The sequence below is a fragment of the Orycteropus afer genome, unplaced genomic scaffold, assembly GCF_000298275.1.
Source record: "Orycteropus afer afer isolate SDZICR_OR568_19922 unplaced genomic scaffold, OryAfe1.0 scaffold00192, whole genome shotgun sequence".
Taxonomy (NCBI): Eukaryota; Metazoa; Chordata; class Mammalia; order Tubulidentata; family Orycteropodidae; genus Orycteropus; species Orycteropus afer.
This window is the reverse complement of record NW_006921779.1, coordinates 2,684,139-2,704,295: the sequence shown is the minus strand read 5'-3', so window position 1 is coordinate 2,704,295 and position 20,157 is coordinate 2,684,139. Positions and strand designations below refer to the sequence as shown.

Here is a 20,157-nt window from a genome sequence, read left to right as displayed (position 1 = left end):
TCAACCTTCCTTCCAAGGAGTGGCTGTTGGGTTTGAACTGCCAGCCTTCTGGTTAGCAGTCAAATGCCTTAGGCACTATGCCACCGGAGCTCCTTAGGAGACCATTACAGGTCTCTTAATACTCAGCCCTGTTTCTTCTTGCTCCCATGTGTGTCCCACCAACCTCTGTCCCATGGAAAGGAATGGGATACCTATGGCTACTGCTGTCTTTTTGTTTTTTAATTTGAAATAAACCTTTAAGCAGTTTTCAGAGACAGGCCAGCCCTGGTAAGTACCATGGATGTGTCACATATACTCTCCAATGATAAAGTCACACAGCTAGAGATGCTGAGCAGGGTCAGAAGGCAGCTTCCGCTAGGTCCCCAGCAGTCCTCAAGCTTTGGCTCCTGTCTGCCACACTGGCTGATCCCATCAGCTCCTCCAGAAGGTGCTGACTCTGCCACGTTTCAGCCTCAATGCTGGGAAATGTTCTCTCTCTCTCTCATGTCCACTGGAAGCATTTCAAACCAAGCATGTGCTGTTGGGCTCTCCGCCTCCCCCACCTTTTCACACAGTGACGTCCAAGGGATGGAAATTTCTTCTAGTGGTCTGGAGAAAGGGTGAGTGGGTGTGTGTATGCACGTGTATACATGTTTGTATGGTTGTACCTTTGGACATGGGTTTGTGTATGTGTAGTTATGTGTGTGCGTGTATGTATGGTTGTACATTTGGATGTGGGGTTTGCACACTTGTGTGTGTATGCGTTGCCCTAGTTGCTCCAGTTCAGTAAAGGTTTCATCACACAGAGCAGTTCTGAACTCTTTCTGCATGGGCCCGCAGGCTGAACATTGTCCCTAGGTGGGCCCTGCAGATGTGAATGGCCCCACTGTCCCTTGCTGCTGCTGCTGCTGCTGCCCTTTGCGCCTCCGGGAGCCAGTGCCTGCCTCCTTGCTCTCCTTCCTGTTCAGGTTCCTGTTGGCATTCTCCCGCCGGCCCTGGCCTCCCTTCCTCCTCTTCTGTCCTGCAACCCCAACAGATGGAAGAATCAACAAAGGATGTCCTGCCGAAAGTCAGGGAGGCCCTGGGCATGGCCAAGGGCCCTAGGAAGGGGGGGGTGGTGAGGAAGCTGGGAGTTGGGCAGAGAGGAGGCCTAGAGATACTCCTTTAGACAGGGTCACCTCAAGGTCTTCTCTGACCAGCAGCCAATTCTAAGCGCAACATGAATACTGTGAGGGGGGTCCTGAGAGCCATTTCACCCTATACCCTCAAATGCACACCAGACACCCTCCTCTTCCTTAGACCTTGATCCTAATGAGTCAGCGGCACTCCCCAGTAGTACCGTGCAGCTCTCATGACAGGTAAGACAGCCCCTAATTCCTCTACTCCCCACTAGCCACCTCCATCGGGGACCAGGCAAGGAGCCACAGCCACCTCATTGCCGACTGCAGGCTGTGTGTCCTTAGTCAAATCAGTACACCTCTCTGGGTGTGGTAGTTAACTTGGATGGGCCTGGTTGAGTGGATGGGCAGCTGATGAAATTACTAATCAACTCCATGGTGGACTCTACTGGAGCAGCTGAGTAACTGCTTTAGGGATGTGGTCTGCTTTCAGTATATAAGAAGCAACTTTGAGGAAGGTCTCTAGCTTTTGGCAGGCTTGAATCCTGCATGTAGCTGAGTCATCATTCAGCATCCTGCAATGTTGTCTGCTGATCTTGGGACTCTTAATGGACTTGAATCAGTGGCCTCCTGTGTTGTCTGGTAATATTGGGACTGTGCCTTTTTACTTGTTGACCTTGGGTTTGTTAGCCTCAGCAGCCAGCAGCTGCCTGAGTGAAGAAAGCCTCTGGCTTCAGTGGGCCAGGAACAAGCTGAAGGCCAAGGATGAAGAGCTTTCATCTAGCCCCTAGAGCCTGGCACTTTACTTTGAACTGGGACTTCTAGTCTCCAAAATGGTAAGAGAATAAATCCCTGTTTGTTTGAGCCATCTCATTTGTGGTTTTTCAGTTAGAGCAGCATGAAATAACCAAAACACTGGGTCTCAGCACTCCCCACTCCCACCTCCATCAAACCTCCAAGGCCCTTCTAACTCTACCTCTACTGACTCAGAGAAATGGAGAACTGGGGGATATTGACCACAGAGGATTTCAGAGTCAGAGACACTGCTCTATGCCAGGGCAAGGTACGTGACTTGGATAGCAAGGGGTCCTGGGTTGGGGCCTCTCTTCCATCAAGGGGAGGCCCTGCTGTGAGGCCCTCTTCTGGGCAATGGGCAGCAAGCAGAGGTCCAGGCCCTGTGGCTAGTGCCTGACCCTTGACCCGTAAGAGGTAGAGGACAAAGCTCACCCTCAGGACATGGTGTCCTCTGCACTGTGCACCTGCGGGTCTCCTTGGTGTCGGAGCAAATGGTGTGGTCCCCCATAGGGGCATGGAGCACCCTCCGTGTCCGCTCCTCAGAGCCCCTCCGGAAACCACAGAGCTTCTTCTTCTTGGAGCATGGCCCCCATGGGGACCACTCACTCATTTCACATTGTGCTGGTAGGAAAGGAGGGAAGAGGAGGAGGAGAAGGGGGTCATGTCTCCTTACCTGGCTGAGAATACCCAAGGGGAGCCTCTTTCCCACCTGCTCTTGGCCTGGACCTCAGGTTGGAGGCATTTTTATCCCCTAAACCAAATAACCAAACCAATTGCCACTGAGTAAGTTCCAACTCATGGCGCTCCCAAGTGTGTCAGAGTAGAACTGTGCTCCATGGGGTTTTCAAGCTGTGACCTTTCAGAAGCAGGTCACCAGGCCTGCCTTCAAGGCACCTTTGGGTGGGTTCTAATTGACAACCTTTTAGTTCGTAGTCAAGGACTTCACCTGACCCAGAGAGGTGTTAGCCCCAAAACCCAAAAACCCAACCAGTTGCCACTGAGTGGATTCTGACTCCGGGCAACCCCGTGTGTGCAGAGTAGAACTGCTCTGTGGGGTTTTCGAGGCTGTGAACTTTGGGAAGCCAATTGCCAGGCCTGTCTTCCAAGGCACTTTTGGGTGGGTTCAAACTGACAATCTTTCGGTTAGTAGTGAAGCATTTAACCTTTCGGGTCAACCAGGCTCCAGAGGGCAGAAAAGTCCCGAGAGAAACCCCAGAGGTGGTCCTGGGGTAAACTTTCTCTGCATTGTGTCCCAGCCCACAGGCTCCCTAGCCAGACCCCCGCCCAGCCCATCCCTTGGGTCCTGGCCCTCTGCCTGCAAACCTCGTGCCTTACCAGGACTGCTGCACTCCATGGTGCCGTTGGCAGCTGCAGAGCCCTCTGGACAGGCCGGGTAGCAGCGGCCCTTGTGCAAGTACAAGCTCTCCTTACACTTGGTGCAAAAGTTGTGGCTGAAGCAGGCCTCACAGTGCTCGATCTTGCATTCTGAGGAGAGGACAAGATCAGCGTCCTGGGCTCAGCCTATGATGAGGATTCCTTTCATCCCCAGCCCCAACACCCACCCACCCACGCTCCTCCATACAGAGGGCAGGGCCTGGAGCTTGCATCACAGCATCACAGCAAAGGAGCCTTGGGAAGGGAGGGGAAGAGGGGCATAGAAAGGACTCTTAAGTGGTCACTCTTTGAGGGCTGACCTCCTGCTGTGGTCAGCCAACCCTGACCAAAACCGACCAGGTTCTGGAACCCAAGGTGAGGTCCAGGAGTGAGGGTTTTGGAGGAGGTAGGCGGGGCCCTCTAGGTTTGGTTGGGAAGGGAAGAGGAGTGTCACTGCATCTCATGGCATCCTCGTAGTGAACTAAGGCACACAACAGTCCCTGAGAGTGGCAAAGCAGCTCCCCTTCCCCCCTCTCCTGGGCATCTACAATATCCCAAACCCTGGTTCGTCTCCTGCCCAGGGGAGGGGGAGCCATCCCAGGGCAAATTCCTCTACCTCTGTAAGGCTGAGTTCCAGGAACCAACTTCATTGGACTCCTGGGTCCCTCCCTGATCCCCTCCTGCCAGCTCTCTCATCTCCTGGGAAATGGGGGGGGGGCATTGTATAGGGCTTGGCTCAAAACAGGCAGGGCCTTTCACAATCTCTCTCTTCCCAGATTGCGGGTGGGGCTATCTTCCTCCCCGTCTCTGGCACCTGAAGCCCAGGCTGTCAGTTTCCCAGGCACTGGCATAGCCAGGTACTCCCTACCCCAAACACCCTGAGGACCAAGAGGACAGCCCCAGGATCTCACCTCCATCCTCACAAGCTCCTTATTCCCAACCGCACCCTCCTCTGTGCCTTCTAGCTTCTGTGGTTTTACTTCAGCCTCACATTTCTCCCTCCCTCCCTCCCTGATGCTCTGATTCCTGGGTTTGGTTACAGGTAAAATAACAAAAATAAGAACAATAGCAGCACCATTTAGTGAGTGCCAGACACTAAGGGCTCACAACATACCTAGGGGGTCAAAACCAATGCTCCTATTTCAAAGAAAAGGCTTTGAGAAGTTGAGACATGCCCAAAGTCACACAATGAGTAAGTAGTAGAGTTGAGATTAGATCCCAAGTCTGCTGGTCTTGGGCAGTCATTTTGGGAAATGATGTTATCAGCCTTCGTGCTATCAGCTATTTAAACAAAACAAAACAAAAAACAACTCACTGCCATTGAGTGTTGAGTCCTCATTCTGACTCCTAGCAACCCCTCCTTGGGTTTTTGAGGCAATATATCTATGGAAGTAGATTGCCCAGTCCTCCTTCCGAGGAGTGGCAGGTGGGTTTGAACCACCAGCCTTGTGGCTAGCAGTCAAATGCCTTAGGCACTCTACCACCAGTGCTCCTGTTAAAAGGGTACCACAACTTCTGTCCTGTCTCCCTCCAAAAGATGTTGTGAGCTGCAGTGGTATGAGAGCTGGGAATATGTTCTGAACTCCAAGGCACTGAGCACATGGGAAGTGTCTTTTGGCATGGTTCACCCAAATAGGTTCACTGCATGTCCCCCAGCGTGTCACCACTGTGGATACAGAGATGGGGATGGAGAGGTGACAGCTTGTACCATATGTGAGGAGCTGGTGCAGGTTGGGGAAAGCAGGAGCCAAGTGAGAAGACTGGTGGGAGAAGAGGGTAAGGAGCAGGCAGGGACCAGACTGAGCAGGACCGAGTCAGTGTGGAAACAGCAGTGGTTTGTAAGCCAAAGTGTGATAAGATAGGCTGTGCATCCCAGACACATCCTTCTGGATGCAATGTGGAGGGTGGGTCAAAGGGAACCTGATGGGGTTGGAGGGTAAATGAACAGGCCATTGCAATAGTCCAGGAGAGGGGTGATGAGAGCCTGGTGACATAGTAGCAGTGAGGATGGGAAGGAGATGGAGCAGGTACAAACCAGGATTTGATTATTAGAAGGATGGGAAGTGTCACAGGTGACAGGTTGGTTCTCCAGGCTGTGGCTGGAGTGACAGGTTGGGACACTGAAAGGTGTCCATTAGAATACAAGCAAATACAGATTTGGAGGGAAGAGATGGTGGTTCTGATATGGACACGATGAGTTGGAAACGTGGGTAGATATCTGGGGAAATGTCTGGCCAGAAGCTGGATACCTAAGTCAGGAGCTCGGGTTGTACCACAAAGGGAGTCTTATCTCCCCTCCTTAGCATCCCTTCTCCTCCCACAGACACCAACATCTCAAAGCACCCGCCCCAGTGCCCAGAGCCTCTGCACCCCTCCTCAGCCCTGCCCACACTCACTGATGCACTTGTTCATGTCGGGATTGCGGGCATCAAAGTATCCAGGCGGGCAGGACGGCAAGCAAACGCCCACCTGGCGGATGTCGTTCCTCTCCAGCAGGATAAACAGCTTGGGCGAACACTTGAGGCAGCCGTTGACCTCAGAGCAGAGCTCACAGCCCTTGGCACAGGCCTGATTCCCCTCGGTACTGACTGCAGGATGGAGCAAGGGTGAGGAGAAGGACACAGGAGAGATCCCATCATTTCCAGGCTCCCACGAGGATGGGAAGGCAGTAGATAGGAACCTCATTGACAGCATTGCCCTTCTCAGAAAGCACAGGACCAGTCAGCAGTTCTCTGCAGGCTGATTTATACACATGCCCTATTTTCTCTCTCCGGGGAAGAGCACAGATGCCTGGAGAAAGAGCTTCAATCCATCCTACCTGCAGCCCTGGCTCCAGCCACAGCACAAGCTCACCCTCCAGGCTTGTTCCACCAACATCGGAGAAGCAACTGAGGAAGGCTGTCCTTCCTGGACCTTCCTCCTCCCCTCCCCAGAGGAAGCAAAGTTCAGCTCAAGTGTGGAAGGAAAGGGTTTTTTTTTTTTTTTGTCCTGAGAAAGTTTTAAGGACAAGAGGGAAAATGTGTTAACCTGTCAAAGAAAAGGACTACCTGCCCAGAGACAGGAAGATGACTGGAATAACCCATGCTTACATCCGTGGTTCTCAACTGGGGATAATTTTGTCCCTGAGGACATTTAACAAAGTCTAAGAACAATTTTGATTGTTACAACTGAGAAGAGGTACTACTGGCATCTAAAGGGTAGAGGCCAGGGATGCTGTTAAACATCGTCTAATGCACAGCATTATCTGGTCCAAAATGTCAATGGTGCCAAGGCTGAGAAATTCTGGCTTAGAGGCATCACTTGGGGCAGTGTCATATCCAGCCCCAGCACAGAATCTCAGACTTTTCTTATTCTCTCATTCACTTGTTCAATCAACACTTACCTAACCCCTCCCATGGACCAAGGACCAAGTCCAGCATGAGCACTGAAGATGAAGGCAAAGAAGCCCAACCTCTCTTTTTCATGAAGGAGGGCCATTTAAGCCAATTCCGGAAGAATTGGAAGGAGCCCTAGTGGTGCAGTGGTTAAAGAATTTGGCTGCTAAACAAAAGATTAGTGGTTTGAACCCACCAGCCACTCCACAAGAGAAAAATGAGGCAGTCTGCTTGCATTAAGATCTACAGCCTAGGAAACCCTGTGGGGAGATCTGCTTAGTCCTGTACAGTCTCTGTAAGACAGAATTGACACAATAGCAAGGGAGGTTTATTTCCCCCCTTGAAGAATTAGAAGTCAATTGGCATAACATAGTTCACAAATAGAACACACTACTCTACATCATAATGTCATTCGCAGGGCCTGGGGTCTTAAAAGCTAGTGAACAGCCATCTAAGTTTCAACTATTGGTCTCTCCCCATCCAAAGCAAAGCAGAGTGAGGAAAATCAAAAACACACGGAAATAAATAGTCCAAAGAACTGATGGACCATGTGAGCCACAGCCTCCTGAACCCTGAGACCAGAAGAAATGGATGGTGTCTACCCGCTACTCTGAAAGGGATCACAATAGAAGGTCCTGCACAGAATGGGGAAAAATAAATGTGGAAGGAGGCACATCATCAAAAAAGACCAGGCTTACTTTTCTGACAGAGACTGGTGGAATCCCTGCGACTGTGACCTTTGATTATCCTTCAAGCCTTGTAATTTAACAAACAATTGACAGGCCTAAAAAGTAAACAATAACACCAGGAAGGTACCCCTCCTTGGAATAATCAACCATACTGAGACCAAAAGGCAGCGTTAATCCAGGGCGAATGCTCCCGAAGGCAGGAAGGGATGGGAAAGGACCAATGGAAACATTCAATACAGGAAGGAAGAGTGAAGTACTAAAGGGTGGGGATTGCAATGAATGACAAAAACAAACTGTATATGAACTGTTGAATGGAAAACCAATTTTCTCTGTAAACTTTCACTCAAATCACAATAAGAAGTAAAAAAAAAAAAAAAAAAGAATTAGTAGCATTGTGATTATTCAAGTGGGATAAAATGTAATAACCCCATTTTACAAGGCAAGCCTTTGGAGGTGGGTGGGGAGGGGAGTGTGAATGAAAAGGTGGCCGATCTTGAAGAGACTTGTATGTAGTAGGAAGCTGGGGAGTCTCTGGGAGGTAAAAGGGTTAAGGTGGTTCAGATGCTAATTGAAAAGTTAGAGGTTGGAAAGGCCTGGCAATCTATTTCCAAAAAATTAGCCTCTGTTTAATGAGGAAAATGTGAGGCAGAAGATGGAAAACAGTGAAGAAAAGAATGGAAAAGAGAAGAGGAAAAATTTAGCCAAGAGAATCAGAGAAAGATGCTGCAGTTTATAATGAAAGCTCCAACTCCTTTCTTATCTTGATCATACTAATAAATATAATTTATAAGCAAATAAAACAAAAACAAAACAAAAAGCCTATGGATTATAGTTCTACCCTGACACACATGGGGTGGCAAGGAGTCGAGTTGACTTAAGGGAGCTTGAACTTGATCATATCAGGCAGCATTTCCCAAAGAGTGTTCCTTGGAACATGATTTTTCTGAATCTTAACAGGAAAAAAAGAAAGAAAAAAAAAAAAAAAACCCATTGCCATCGAGTTGATTCTGACGCATAGCAACCCCATTTGGTTTCTGAAGTGATAAATCTTTAGAGAAGCAGATTGTCCTGTCTTCCTCCCACAGTGTGGAGAAAAAAAGTACTGCGTCAGGTAAGCTGTGTACCACTGGGTCAAAAAAATCTAAGCTGCCTTCTTTACTGCAAGCTTCTCTCCCAGCTTCTATTCAAAGTGGATCTCCAAGAGGGCAACAGAAAAAACAAACAACAAAAAAAAACAAACCCAGCAACAATAACAAAAAACCTGTTGCTGTCAAGTCGATTCTGACTCAGAGTGACCCGAAAGCACAGAGTAGAACCGCCTCCAGAAGGTTTCCAAAGCTGTGATCTTTACAGAATCAGATTGCTACATCTTTTTCCCATGAACAGCTGGTGGGTTTGAACTGCCGACCTTCCGGTTAGCAGCCAGTGTCCAACTACTGCAACCCCAGGGCTCCCTAGAGGGGACAAAGTGAGCTGTATATCCCAAGCATTTTCACCACAGGGTTCTTGTTTTGCTTTTTTTCCTAGGAACCTGTGCCTCTTGAAGTTGTTTAGACAATAGGGAGGAATTGGAAAGTTTTAAGCAGGAGTGAGAACTGGTTGGATTTACATATTGGAAAGATCCTTCTTGCAACCAGGGTGGAGACTAGAGGCCAAGGACACATTGGGAAAAAGCTGAGGCGATCATCCAGGTGAGAAAGTCTTAAAGTTCTGCTGACTGGGGACAGAGAGAAAAAGCAGATTTGAGAGATGTTTAAGGAATACAATCAATAGGCCATGTTGGCCAATAGGAGGAGGAGTGTGGGGTGAGAAGTAGTCTGGCTGATTCCCAGGTTTCTGGCCTAGGTGATGGGTGGATGGTGGGGCCAGTCACTAAAAGAAGCCCATAGGAAGAGAAACAAGTTGGGAGCAACAGAGGGAAGAAGAGTCATTAGAAGCCAGTTTGGAGAACTAGGCAGCAAGAATGCTGGAAACAGAGATCTGGGGGAGTCAGAATAGAGGGAGTAAAGGTGGTACACATCGGGGACTCAGATCTCAAGCCTCCGAGTTAGCTGGACCTGGAGCTGAATGAATCCCAGCCTATGAGCCAAACATCGAAAGGGGGAGTCGAGAGGGCCTATTCTGAGCGGCTGCTGTGCAGAGTAAATGCTCCAGGTATGGTTCCTAGTTTCAGAACAGGAGAACTAGTAAGAACAGAGGTGAGCAGTAGAAGGGAGGAGAAGAAAAACAAATATGACAACAATAAAAATAACAAAACAATAATAGTAGTTGTAGCTTATTACTAAATGCTGAGCACTTATTATGTGGCAGGCACAGTTCTCAGTGCTTTACAAGTAATAACTCATTTAATCCTTACAACAACCCCATAGATACCCTGGGGTACGACTGCAGGTACCAAAAACCAAACCCATTAACATCCAGTTGATTCTAACTCATGGCGACCCCATGTGTTACAGAGTAGAACTGCTCCATAGGGTTTACTTGGCTGTAATCTTTACAGAAGGAGATCACCAGGTCTTTCTTCCATGGTACCACTGAGTGGGTTCAAACCACCAACCTTTAGGATAGTAGTCGAGCACAAACTGTTTGTACCACCCAGGTAGGTCCTATTATTATTATCTTCATTTTTACAGATGAGGAAATGGAGAGGTTCAATTCTGTGACCCAGGTTTCACAATCAGTATGTGTTCTGTTGTTGTTGCTGTTGTTATGTGCCGTAGAGTCGGCACATAACAGCGACTCCTCCTTGGGTTTCCAAGGCAGCATCACTACAGAAGTAGATTGCCCAACCTTCTTTCCAAGGAGTGGCTGGTGGGTTTGAACCACCAACCTTCTGATTAGCAGTCAAATGCCTTAGGCATCATACCACCAGAGCACCCAAGAGGAATAAGTGTATGAAGTCCAGGGATAGAACAATACAAGGAGGCATGGACTCTGAAGCATAGCTCAACTGATTATTTTTAAATATGGAATTTATTTGTATAGAGTCAATGATATGATTTAATTAATCAATAAAGAATTAATATCATTCTTGTTGATTTAGTCACTGAAAGAACAAAAACACTCCAAATGTTATATTGAAGCTACAAGGGAGTTCTTGGGATTATTTTTCTACTTAAGGCCTTTACCTGTATTACAAGCTAACAAGTCCTTGTAAGTTTTAGGTACCACTTCCATTTCAAACATATTAAATCTTCTATTACTTGTACTGTTTTCCCTTAATTCATCATTGAGTGAATGCTCCCTATGAGAGCGTGCCTTACTCCGTAACTCAAGACATCCAGGTGCCCATTGCAGGCCTCTACAGTGATGTGAAGGAGCCCAGGTAGTGCAATGGTTAGCACTTGACAAACACACCAGCGGCTCTGCAGGGAAAAAAGACCTCATGATCTGCTCCCATAAAGTCTTGGAAACCTTATGGGGCAGTTCTACTCTGGCCCATATGGTTGCTGAGTTGGAATTGACTCAATGGCACACAATGACAACAGCTGTGTTCCCGCACTCCTTTGTTCCTTCATTTTCACCTTCGTTAAAGACAGATTTGCAAAAGGCCTTCTCAGAATCCCTCTGCCCACCTCCCACTGAACCAGTAACCCATCTCTGTGTACATTTTCTTCCAATCTATCAATGACATGGGCAGAGGAAGCACAGAGTACTGGGTGCTCGGACATTAGTTCAGCACGGCTAAGAGCATTGAGGGAGTGGTCAGAGACAGAGCCGGAGAGGGAAGCAGGGGCCAGCAAGGAAGGGTCTTGACCCCACATAAAGGAGTTTAGATATGATCTTAAAGGCAACAAGGAATCATAAGGAGTGGTGGCTAAAATATAAGATAGGGTTGGGATTCCATTTTAGAAAGATCACTCTGTAGCATGGAGAATGGGTTATGGGGAGGCAAAAGTGGAGGCTAAGAGACCCTTTACGGGGCAGCTGCAGAACCCCAGGTTAGAAGTTGTTATAGATTGAATTATGCTCCCCAAAAAGACATGTTGAACTTCTAACCGATATACCTGTAAACATGGTCTTGTTTGGAAATAGGGCCTCTGAAGATGTTTTGTGCCATCATGTTGATTCCTACTCATAGCAACCCTACAGAACAGAGTAGAACTGCTTCATAGGGTTTCCTAGGCTGTAATCTTTATGGGAGGAGCTCTGGTGGCCTAGTGCCTAAGGCATTTGACTGCTAACCAGAAGGCTGGCGGTTCAAACCCTCCGGCCACTCCTCAGAAGAAAGATGGGGCAATCGACTTCCGTAGTGATACTGCCTCAGAAACCCAAGGAGGGGTCGCTATGAGTTGAAATCGACTCGACAGCATATTACAACAACAGTCTTTCTGGGACCAGATTGGCAGGCCTTTTCTCCCATGGAGAAGGTGTAGGTTCAAACCACTAATCTTTCAGTTAGCACTCAAGCACTTAACCATTGCACCACCAGAGCTCCTTTTGAACATGTTAGAGATCAGTTAACATGAGGTCATACCATAGTGGAGTGAGTCCTAACCTCATGTGAATGGGGTCCTTATGAAAGAGAAAAGACAGAAGACAGCTGTATGACATGAGGACCAGTTAGGCAGCAACTGCAAACCAAGGAATGCCTGGCACTACCAGAAGCCCCAGACAAGAAAGGAACTTCCCCTTACAGCCTTCAGAGAGAGCACGGCCCCACTAACACCTTTGGACTCTGAGCCTCTAGAAGTGTGAGACAATCAATTTCTGTTTGTGTAAGTTACCCACTTTGTGGTACTTTGTTCTGGAAGCCCTAGGACATGATGCAGAAGTGATGGAGCTAAAGCAAGAAGTGGCCATGAGAATGGAAAGGAATGGGTCCACGTGAGAAACTCAGGTGATGAACTGGACGTGGGGGTGATGCAGAAAGAAAGGCATGGTCAAGGACAACTTTGAGGTTTGGGGTTTATATAATAGCATGGCCATGGGCCCTTCACTGAAAGAGGGACCACAAGAGGAAGAGCAGGTTTGGGTGGGGAAGATGACAAGTAGTTAAGTTTTAGATGTGTTGAGTTTGCAGTCCCTGTGGGATATCCAGAGTCTCTGGGTGATGAGAAGGTAACACACTTAGCTGCTAACTGAAAAGTTGAAGGCTCGAGTCCACCCAGAGATGCCTTGGAAGAAAGACCAGGTGATCTAATTTTGAAAAATAAGTACTGGAACTCCTGTGGAACACAGTTCTCTTCTGACACACATGGGGTTGCCATGAGTTGAGGTCAACTTGATGGCAACTGAAACTGGTTGGTGTGACATCTGAGGAAGGTATCTATTAGGTAGTTGAACATATAAGTCTGGGACTCTAGAGAAATATCTTGGCCAGAGATCAAGACATGAAGTCTTCAACATGAAAATAGTCATCAAAACCATGGGGTCCATGAGATGGCAAGCAGGGTGGATATAGAGAGTGACAGAAGAGGAACTAGACATTTAAGGAAGGACAGATGAAGAAAGGCCAAGTAAGAGGCTGAGAAAGAGGGGCCAGTCAGGAAGGGGCCACTCAAGAGCATATTCTACAATGGTAAAAGCCAAGAGAAAAGGACATTCAATGAAAGGAGGGTTACATGCCCAATGCTGCTGGATGCCACATGAGAAATTAGCAACCAAGAGATTCAGCAGGGTGATGGGGTTGAGAGAAGATGGCAGTGGCCAGGGAGTAAAATGAAGGTGAGGCAGCAGAGAGAGGATGTAAAGCCATCTCACTCAGGCTGTGAAGCAGAGGAGAGAGCCTGGCATCAGTCAGTGGGGACCATCTCAAGTAGTTAAATCCATGGGAGGGGAAGTACATCCCTAGGAAGAGGTGTGCTGATCAGAGAACTAAGGGCTGAGCCCTGGGCAACACTTGTGCTTAACAGACAAGCAGAGGAAGAGAGGTAGGAGACAGACAGATCTGCAGTGCTGGGGCAGGGAAGAGGCCCAGGCTGGTGAGCCTTGAATCCAATTGAGGAGACTTGGTCATTAGGAGGTAATTAGGTGACCTTAAGAAGGACAATCTTGGTGGAGTGATGAGGATGGGAGCCAAACTCAACTGACTGAGTGGACGGGAAAAAGATGGGGATAAAACAGTAGAGGACAGAGAGAGCCAGAGACCACAGAGATAGAAAGGAGAGAGCTACTGGGAGCTAGGAACGTGATTACAAGATGGGAGGCAGGGTATATTGATGGAGTGAAGACCCCAATGATGGCGGGTCAAGATAGAAGACCCAGGTGGTAGAACTGGCCTTTGAGGGAGGGACCAGAGGCTGGGGTCAGGAGCAAGGGGTTAAGGGAGCTGAACTCCATGAAGGATTAGGGGCTTAGGAAAGGAGAGGGGGACTCAGTGATGGGCAGGGATCAGGGAGGGGAATCCAGTTCAATGAGGAAAAGGCTAGAAATCAAAGGATGTTCTCTGCTTAGCAAAGCAATAGATGGACAACAAGGGGATGAAGAGCCAGAGGGGAGGGAAAACTGTGTGTAGGGGCAGGAGCTTGACATGGAAGATGGAGGCTCAACAACAGAAATGTGGCGGTGAAGAGAGGGTCCAAAGGCAGGTGTTTGACACTGATGCTAATGACTTAAAGGGAAAAACAGAGGTTCATTCATTCCATAAACATTTACTGCACACCTAGCACATGCTCAGATCTGTTAGAAGCTGGGGATGAGAAGGTATAGCAACTAAGGCCATCCAGGGATGAGGAGGCAGAGCTGGTGGCTGGAGTGATAGAGGGCACGTCTGACCCAGCAGGCCAGGGCAGAGCATGCCAGGCAGGAGGAGGAGTCTGCACAAAGCTTCCGAGGCACTGAGCATTCTAGAGTGTCCACAGAATGGAAAATAGGGCTTTGTCTATTGCCAAGAAAAGGGGCCAGCAAAGAGCTCCAAGCAGGGGAGTGACAGGATCTCACTGGCAGTTTAGAAAGCTCCCTCGGGATGCTGTCCTGAGGATGGGAGGGAACGGTGTGGGACAAGCAGCCTTGTAGGAGGAAGATGAGGGGAGTAAGCGATGGGGGTGGGACTTCCTTCTCCACTTCTTCACAGGCCTTTTCACCCTGCTCTGCCCTTCCTATCCAGCACAAGGCTTCCCTAACCCCAGCCCACTCTCCACTGAGCCAGGAAAGTGAGCTGTGTTCTCAATTCCTGTGTCCACCTTTATCCTCAGAGGGTTCACTTTGCCCATTTCCCCAATTTCCTTGTCTCCAGGGGATATTTCTAGAAACAAAACTCTGATGGTGGCACACCTCTGCCTAAAATCCATCAGTGGTTCCTGCCACCTACAGAATTAAGACCCAGATCCTTTGCCTGCCTCCAGAGCTGATTCTACCCAATATCACCATCCCACTATATCCCCTGTTGTTGTTGTTATTTGCCGTCGAGTCAGCCCTGACTCATAACGACCCCTCCTTGGGTTTCCGAGGCAGTATCACTACTGTAGGAAGTAGGATTGCCCAACCTTCCTTCCCAGGAGTGGCTGGTGGGTTTGAACTGCCAGCCTTCTGGTTAGCAGTCAAGTGCTTTAGGCACTAAGCTACCAGAGCTCCTTCACTATATCCCCTAGCAAGACCAAACTATTATTGTTTCTCTGAAAACTGTTTGACACTTCTGTGCCTTTGCTGCTCCTTCTGCCTGGAACATTCTTGACCTCTTTCTGAACCTGGTTAATTCCTCCATGAAGTCTTCCTTGACCCTGCCTCCCTGCAAATCTACATGGAATGTTTTCCTCAGGGTTTCGACACCCTCAGTACTTGAATCCATCATGGTAGACGTCATCTTGTATCTGTTATGTCTTTTTCTCCCACTGGAAAGAGCCGTGGAGGGCAAAGCCTGTCTTATTTCTGAATGGGAGCCCAGTGAAAAGGAGAGGCTCCACCAGGAAGAGAGGCCCCACCAGCATGCAGGGTAGTGGATGTGGTGAGACAGGCTCAGGGAGGTGGACATTTGGCTGAAGCTCAGTGAGATTTTATAAGGTGTGGGGAGAGGTACTGGATTTGGAATGGGGTTTTGGATTTGTTAGATCAGTGGGGAGGTGGGGAGGAGTTTTTCATGACCTAGAGGAATGAAAATCTTGTTTGGGGGCTGGTATCTAGCCTCAGAGAAACTATCCTATGTCAGAGACCTGAGTTTAGTTGTCAGGCTTCATACACACTCTCCCAGGAGATGTGTCTATCCTTGTGGATTCCTGGTGACTTGTTCAACAAGTCCTGGGCATACCCTCTGGGAAGATTCAGGGTTTTCTAACTCAATTTTGAGCTTGTTTTTCTGTAGTTAGCTGCTGTCGGGTTGGCCCCTGATTCACAGTGACCCCATGAACAATGGAAGAAAATGGCCTGGTTGCAGATCGGATCATAGTGATTTTTTGAAGTGGATTTCCAGGCCTTTCTTCAGGGTCTGTTTTAGTCTGGAAGCTCTGCTGAAATCTGTTCAGCCCCATAGTAGCACACATGCCTCCACTGTCAGAGGGTGATGGCTGCACATGAGGGTCACTGGCTGCAAATCAAACCCAGTCCCCCACATGGAAGGCAAGAAATCTAGCACTGCCCCCTGAGCTTAGCACAGACCTTCATTTTCTTTCACTTGAGCCAGAATAGCCTTTTAATTAGTCAATTTGCCTCCTGCTCCCACCCCTTATGTTCAGATCATGCCACTAGCCTGATTAAAACCTCACAGCGGCTTCTTGATGCCACAGGTACAGTCAGGTCAAGTTCAAACCCCTCAGCCTGGCAAATACAGAAGGCTTGATGCTCTGACCTCTACCTCAGACTGCAGCATCTCTCCTTCAAGTTCCCAGAGACCACTCCCTCAGCCCCAGGAAGCTTGCATGACTCTGTGCTTATGACCTTTTGTTTTAGCAGCAGAACGCTTCTTTACAACAGAAAAGCTCCCTAATGTATAAAACAGCTGTTCCATTTAAAGCCCCAGGGCTCTCCAGAACTCCATTTATAAATTATTTTTCAAGTGGCTCCTAGCTGGACCCCATTTCCTGAATCAATACTCCATCCCTCTTCCCAACCCCAAGGCTCTGGACACATTGTTCCCTCTGTCTGGGATGCCCTTCCCCCACCTCCTTCTACCTTGCTTGGAGATCATCTACTCATTCTTCAAAATATAATGTAGGAGTTACCCACTCTGGGCTCACAGAGGCCCCCCCCCCCAAGTTCCTCCTGCCACCGCATTCCTCTCACTAGACTGAAATTGTATGTTTCCCCCCTTGGCACAGGCTCCCCAAGATTCATCTCTGGGATCCAGGGCCACTCTGGGTAAGTTCTCAGTGAGCATTTGTTGAATGTCCCAAAGAATGAGTGAGGGCCCAGGGGGAAGAGTGATTGTAAGGGTAGTCAGCATGGGAGGGGAGGGAGGTTCCAGATGGAGAGTGGGGTCAGTGAGAAGGGCAAAATAGGGGGCCCCGGCTTTTGGAGGAGTTGGGGCTCAGTGAGGGTGTGGGGACAGAATTGAGGGGCCCAGAAATCAGACAGGAGAGGGGTCTCTGTAAGGGGATGGAGGACTCAATGTGAGGGACAAAGAGGGAACAAGAGCTCAGTGAGGGGTGGGAATCTAGGTGGGAGAGGTGTTCTTGAAGGCTTAGTGAGCAGGGAAGGGGCTGGGTGAGTGAAGAGGGGGCTCAGAGAGGTGGTGGGTCCTTACTAAGCACAGGATGATACCTTGCCAGGTTCAGAACTCATAGCTAAAGAGATGTTCTTGGCTCAACTTCTTCTCCCCCTCCATGCAGGGAGCCCATGATTCAGACCCTGAGACCAGCCCTTTCTGAGCTCAGGACTAGTCCAGGGCTCAGGTCAGAGCTTCATTGGTGGCTTCTGGGACCCGACACACATGCTGCTGCTGGATGTCTGGCAAAGCGTCCAGGTCTGAGGCTCCGCCTCCCACCAAGCCCACCTCTATCCCCACTTGGCTAGCGGAGGCCAGAGCAGTCAGCACGGGTGTCTCCAGCCTCCTTTTTCCCTTTACCACTCCACCAGAAATCCCTGGGCAAACGGTTCACACACTTTTTATATAACAACCTCAGTACGCATCCCTGAGTTTATACAGAGCATAGGAGCTCTGGTGGCATAGTGCCTAAGGCATTTTGATTGCTAACCAGAAGGCTGGTGGTTCAGACCCACCAGCCACTCCTTGGAAGGAAGATTGGACATTCTACCTCCATAGAGATGCTGCTTCGGAAACCCAAGGAGGGGTTGCTATGAGTCAGAAAACAACTTGACGGCAGTGAGTTTGGTTTTTGGTTTTTGATACTTCATAAAGGTTTTAATATAGAGAGAGTGTGCACAAGAGTGCATGAGAATGAGAATGGGTATGGGGAAGCTCTAGTGGCACAGGGGTTAAAGCACTCAGTTGCCAACCAAAAGGTTGGCTGTTGAAACCCACCACCTACTCCATGGGAGAAAAGACCTGGCTACCTGCTTCCATAAAGATTACAGCCTAGGAAACCCTATGGGCAGTTCTAATCTCATATAGGCTTACTATTAGTTGCAATCAACTTGACGGGACACAACAACATACATTATATATGTATATCCATTATCTTACTGTATTCCTGGGCAATTATACTTCCAGCTTTATTATTATGCTTATTGTTTAATAAATATAGCCTACCTGTATATACCCTCATCCCTCCCTGAGCCTCAGTCCCTTTTGGACCCTCACTGAACCCTAAAATCTTTCCGCACACCCTCCCCTCAGATCCTACCAGCAACGACATCTGCTGTTCACATTGCTTGTATTTATGGGCTGCAGAGGCTGTTGGATGTGACTGTATTAAAAGTGGGTGCGTCAAAACTGCTACATCAGATTGGCTACTTTGGTGGCCTTGCTGGAACAAGGCCCTTTCTGATGGCTAGTCTCATACTTTGTTTTTTTATACAACAGACTTGAAGCCAGGTCTTCTGACCCCCAGGTTAGGTACATGTATGGTTCTGCATGGGTGAGCGTCAGTGAGAGTGACTATATGTCACGTGAGTGTGAGTGGCTCCTCTCAGTATCTCTCTCTCTCTGTCATTCTTTCTCTCATCTCAGAAACAGAGGAGAATGCAAACTGCTAACCCACATTAGGCTCATGGAGTTCAACATACGGGCCACAGCAGATGAGATGAGAAGGGAGGAGAATCAAGGCCTTGCTGCTGATTAAACCTAACCGTTTCTAATTGTTTGTTAAGCCAGAGATTTTCAGCTTCACCAGTTCTCCAAGCTTCTCTCCGTGGGCTGAGTTCTGACTTTGGTTGCTCCAGTGGGGACCCAACCAAACCCCACTGCCTTCCATCTGTTACTAGTAGGCCTTGGCCCAAAGGAAAAGGCCCAAAAAGTGAAGCAAGAAATAGTTCAGCTAGGCTGAAGGAAGAACTTCCTTCCTGTGAGAATGATTTCTCTTTACCGGTTATGCCAAGAAAGACGAGGCCTTGAGATCTAGACCTTCGTGTCTGTAGCACAGGCTCCCAGCCCTGTCCCCAGCGTGGCTCATTCCCTGATGGCCAGTTTCACCATATAACGGATGGGTTTGGGAGATTCATCATTGGAGCTGTTAAACAGAGGCCAAAGGGCCTCATGTCAGGAAAGCCTAGGTTGGGATTTTGTGGGGGAAGGGAAATGGGGTAGGGACAGGTTAATCTTGAATTCTGTCAAGCTCTGTTTTTACAAAAACCGGGCTCCTAGGAATTAGGATACCTGAGTTCTAATATTGACTTAGGCTTATTTCTTCCCTCTTTCTTTGCCTCAGTTCCCTCATCTGTACAATGATAGGATATAATTTTCCTTCTTTGCCTTTAAGCTTTAAGAACCCTTTCTCCCACCACATCTTACGTGGAAGCTCATTACTGAAAGCAGATAAAATGAAACTGCTCTGGTTTGAAAGGTAATAGTGCCAGACCCCTGCCCATATGCCTCCCCTCTACCCCTCACCATAGCTCCCTGGGTCTCAATGGACATCGATTCAATACCACAGGAGTGGGCAGTTCCAAGGCCCCCCTTGGAACTGTTCCTGCCCCCTGAGCTGAGCAGGGGAAGTCTTGCTGCCCATTGCCCAGCTGTACAGAGTTCCCGGCCCAGAGGGTCGAGGGATGCACTTCAGCCACCACTAAAAGTAAAGGAGCCCTGAATGCCACTGACAGTGAAGAAGAAACCAAGCATTCTGGGCAAGGGGGACCAGGTGGCAAGCATCACCATGGATACGACCACACAACACTGGTATTGCCGTCAAAGGGCATAATCCACAACTGGATCGTCACAAACCAAAAACCAAACCCACTGCCAACGAGTTGATCCCAACTCATAGTGACCCTAAAGGACAGAGTAGAACTACCCCACAGGGTTGTTCCAAGGCTATAAATTTTTTACTCACAGAGTGGCTAGTAAGTTCAAACTGCTGACCTTTTGATTAGCAGCAGAATGCCTTAGCCAGTGTACCACCAAGCACCTTGGATCCTTACAACAGAGGGATTAATCTAGAAAGCAGAGAATCTACAAAGGCGAAAACAAAATGAGTAATCTCAACAAGTCAATCCACAAACTGGATCACCCACAAACAGAATAGTCCATTGAGTAATCTACAAAGCTGTAACAAAATAGTAATCTGCAACTGGTCACCATGGAATAAAGCTAAAAGGCCCTCTGCTCCCCAAGCAGCCCCCTCCCACCCCCAAGGTCAGCAGCAGTCCAGCCCCACCCGGTTACTCACTCCGCCTCTGCCTCTTCCCCTTGATCCCCCGGCTGCTGGCGGCGAGATGCATCCAGCTCAGAACCAGGGCCACCACACACAGTCCAAGCCGCATAGTCACTCGCCAGCTCCAGGACCCTGGGAAGAGGGGTGGTCTCTGGGGGGGTGGATGGCGCAGGGCTCTCACTAACGC

At 48.7% G+C, this 20,157-nt stretch overlaps 1 protein-coding gene across 1 annotated transcript; it reads right to left on the bottom strand.

Moving 5' to 3' along the window:
* Nucleotides 1–833: 833 nt before the first annotated feature.
* RSPO1 (R-spondin 1) lies at nt 834–20,079 on the bottom strand. Its single transcript, XM_007947623.1, has 5 exons — nt 19,986–20,079; nt 5,663–5,854; nt 3,228–3,377; nt 2,325–2,513; nt 834–1,000 (listed from the first exon to the last, which is right to left on the bottom strand). Exons 1-5 carry the CDS (start codon nt 20,077–20,079, stop codon nt 834–836), a joined length of 792 nt encoding a protein of 263 aa, XP_007945814.1.
* Nucleotides 20,080–20,157: the final 78 nt, after the last annotated feature.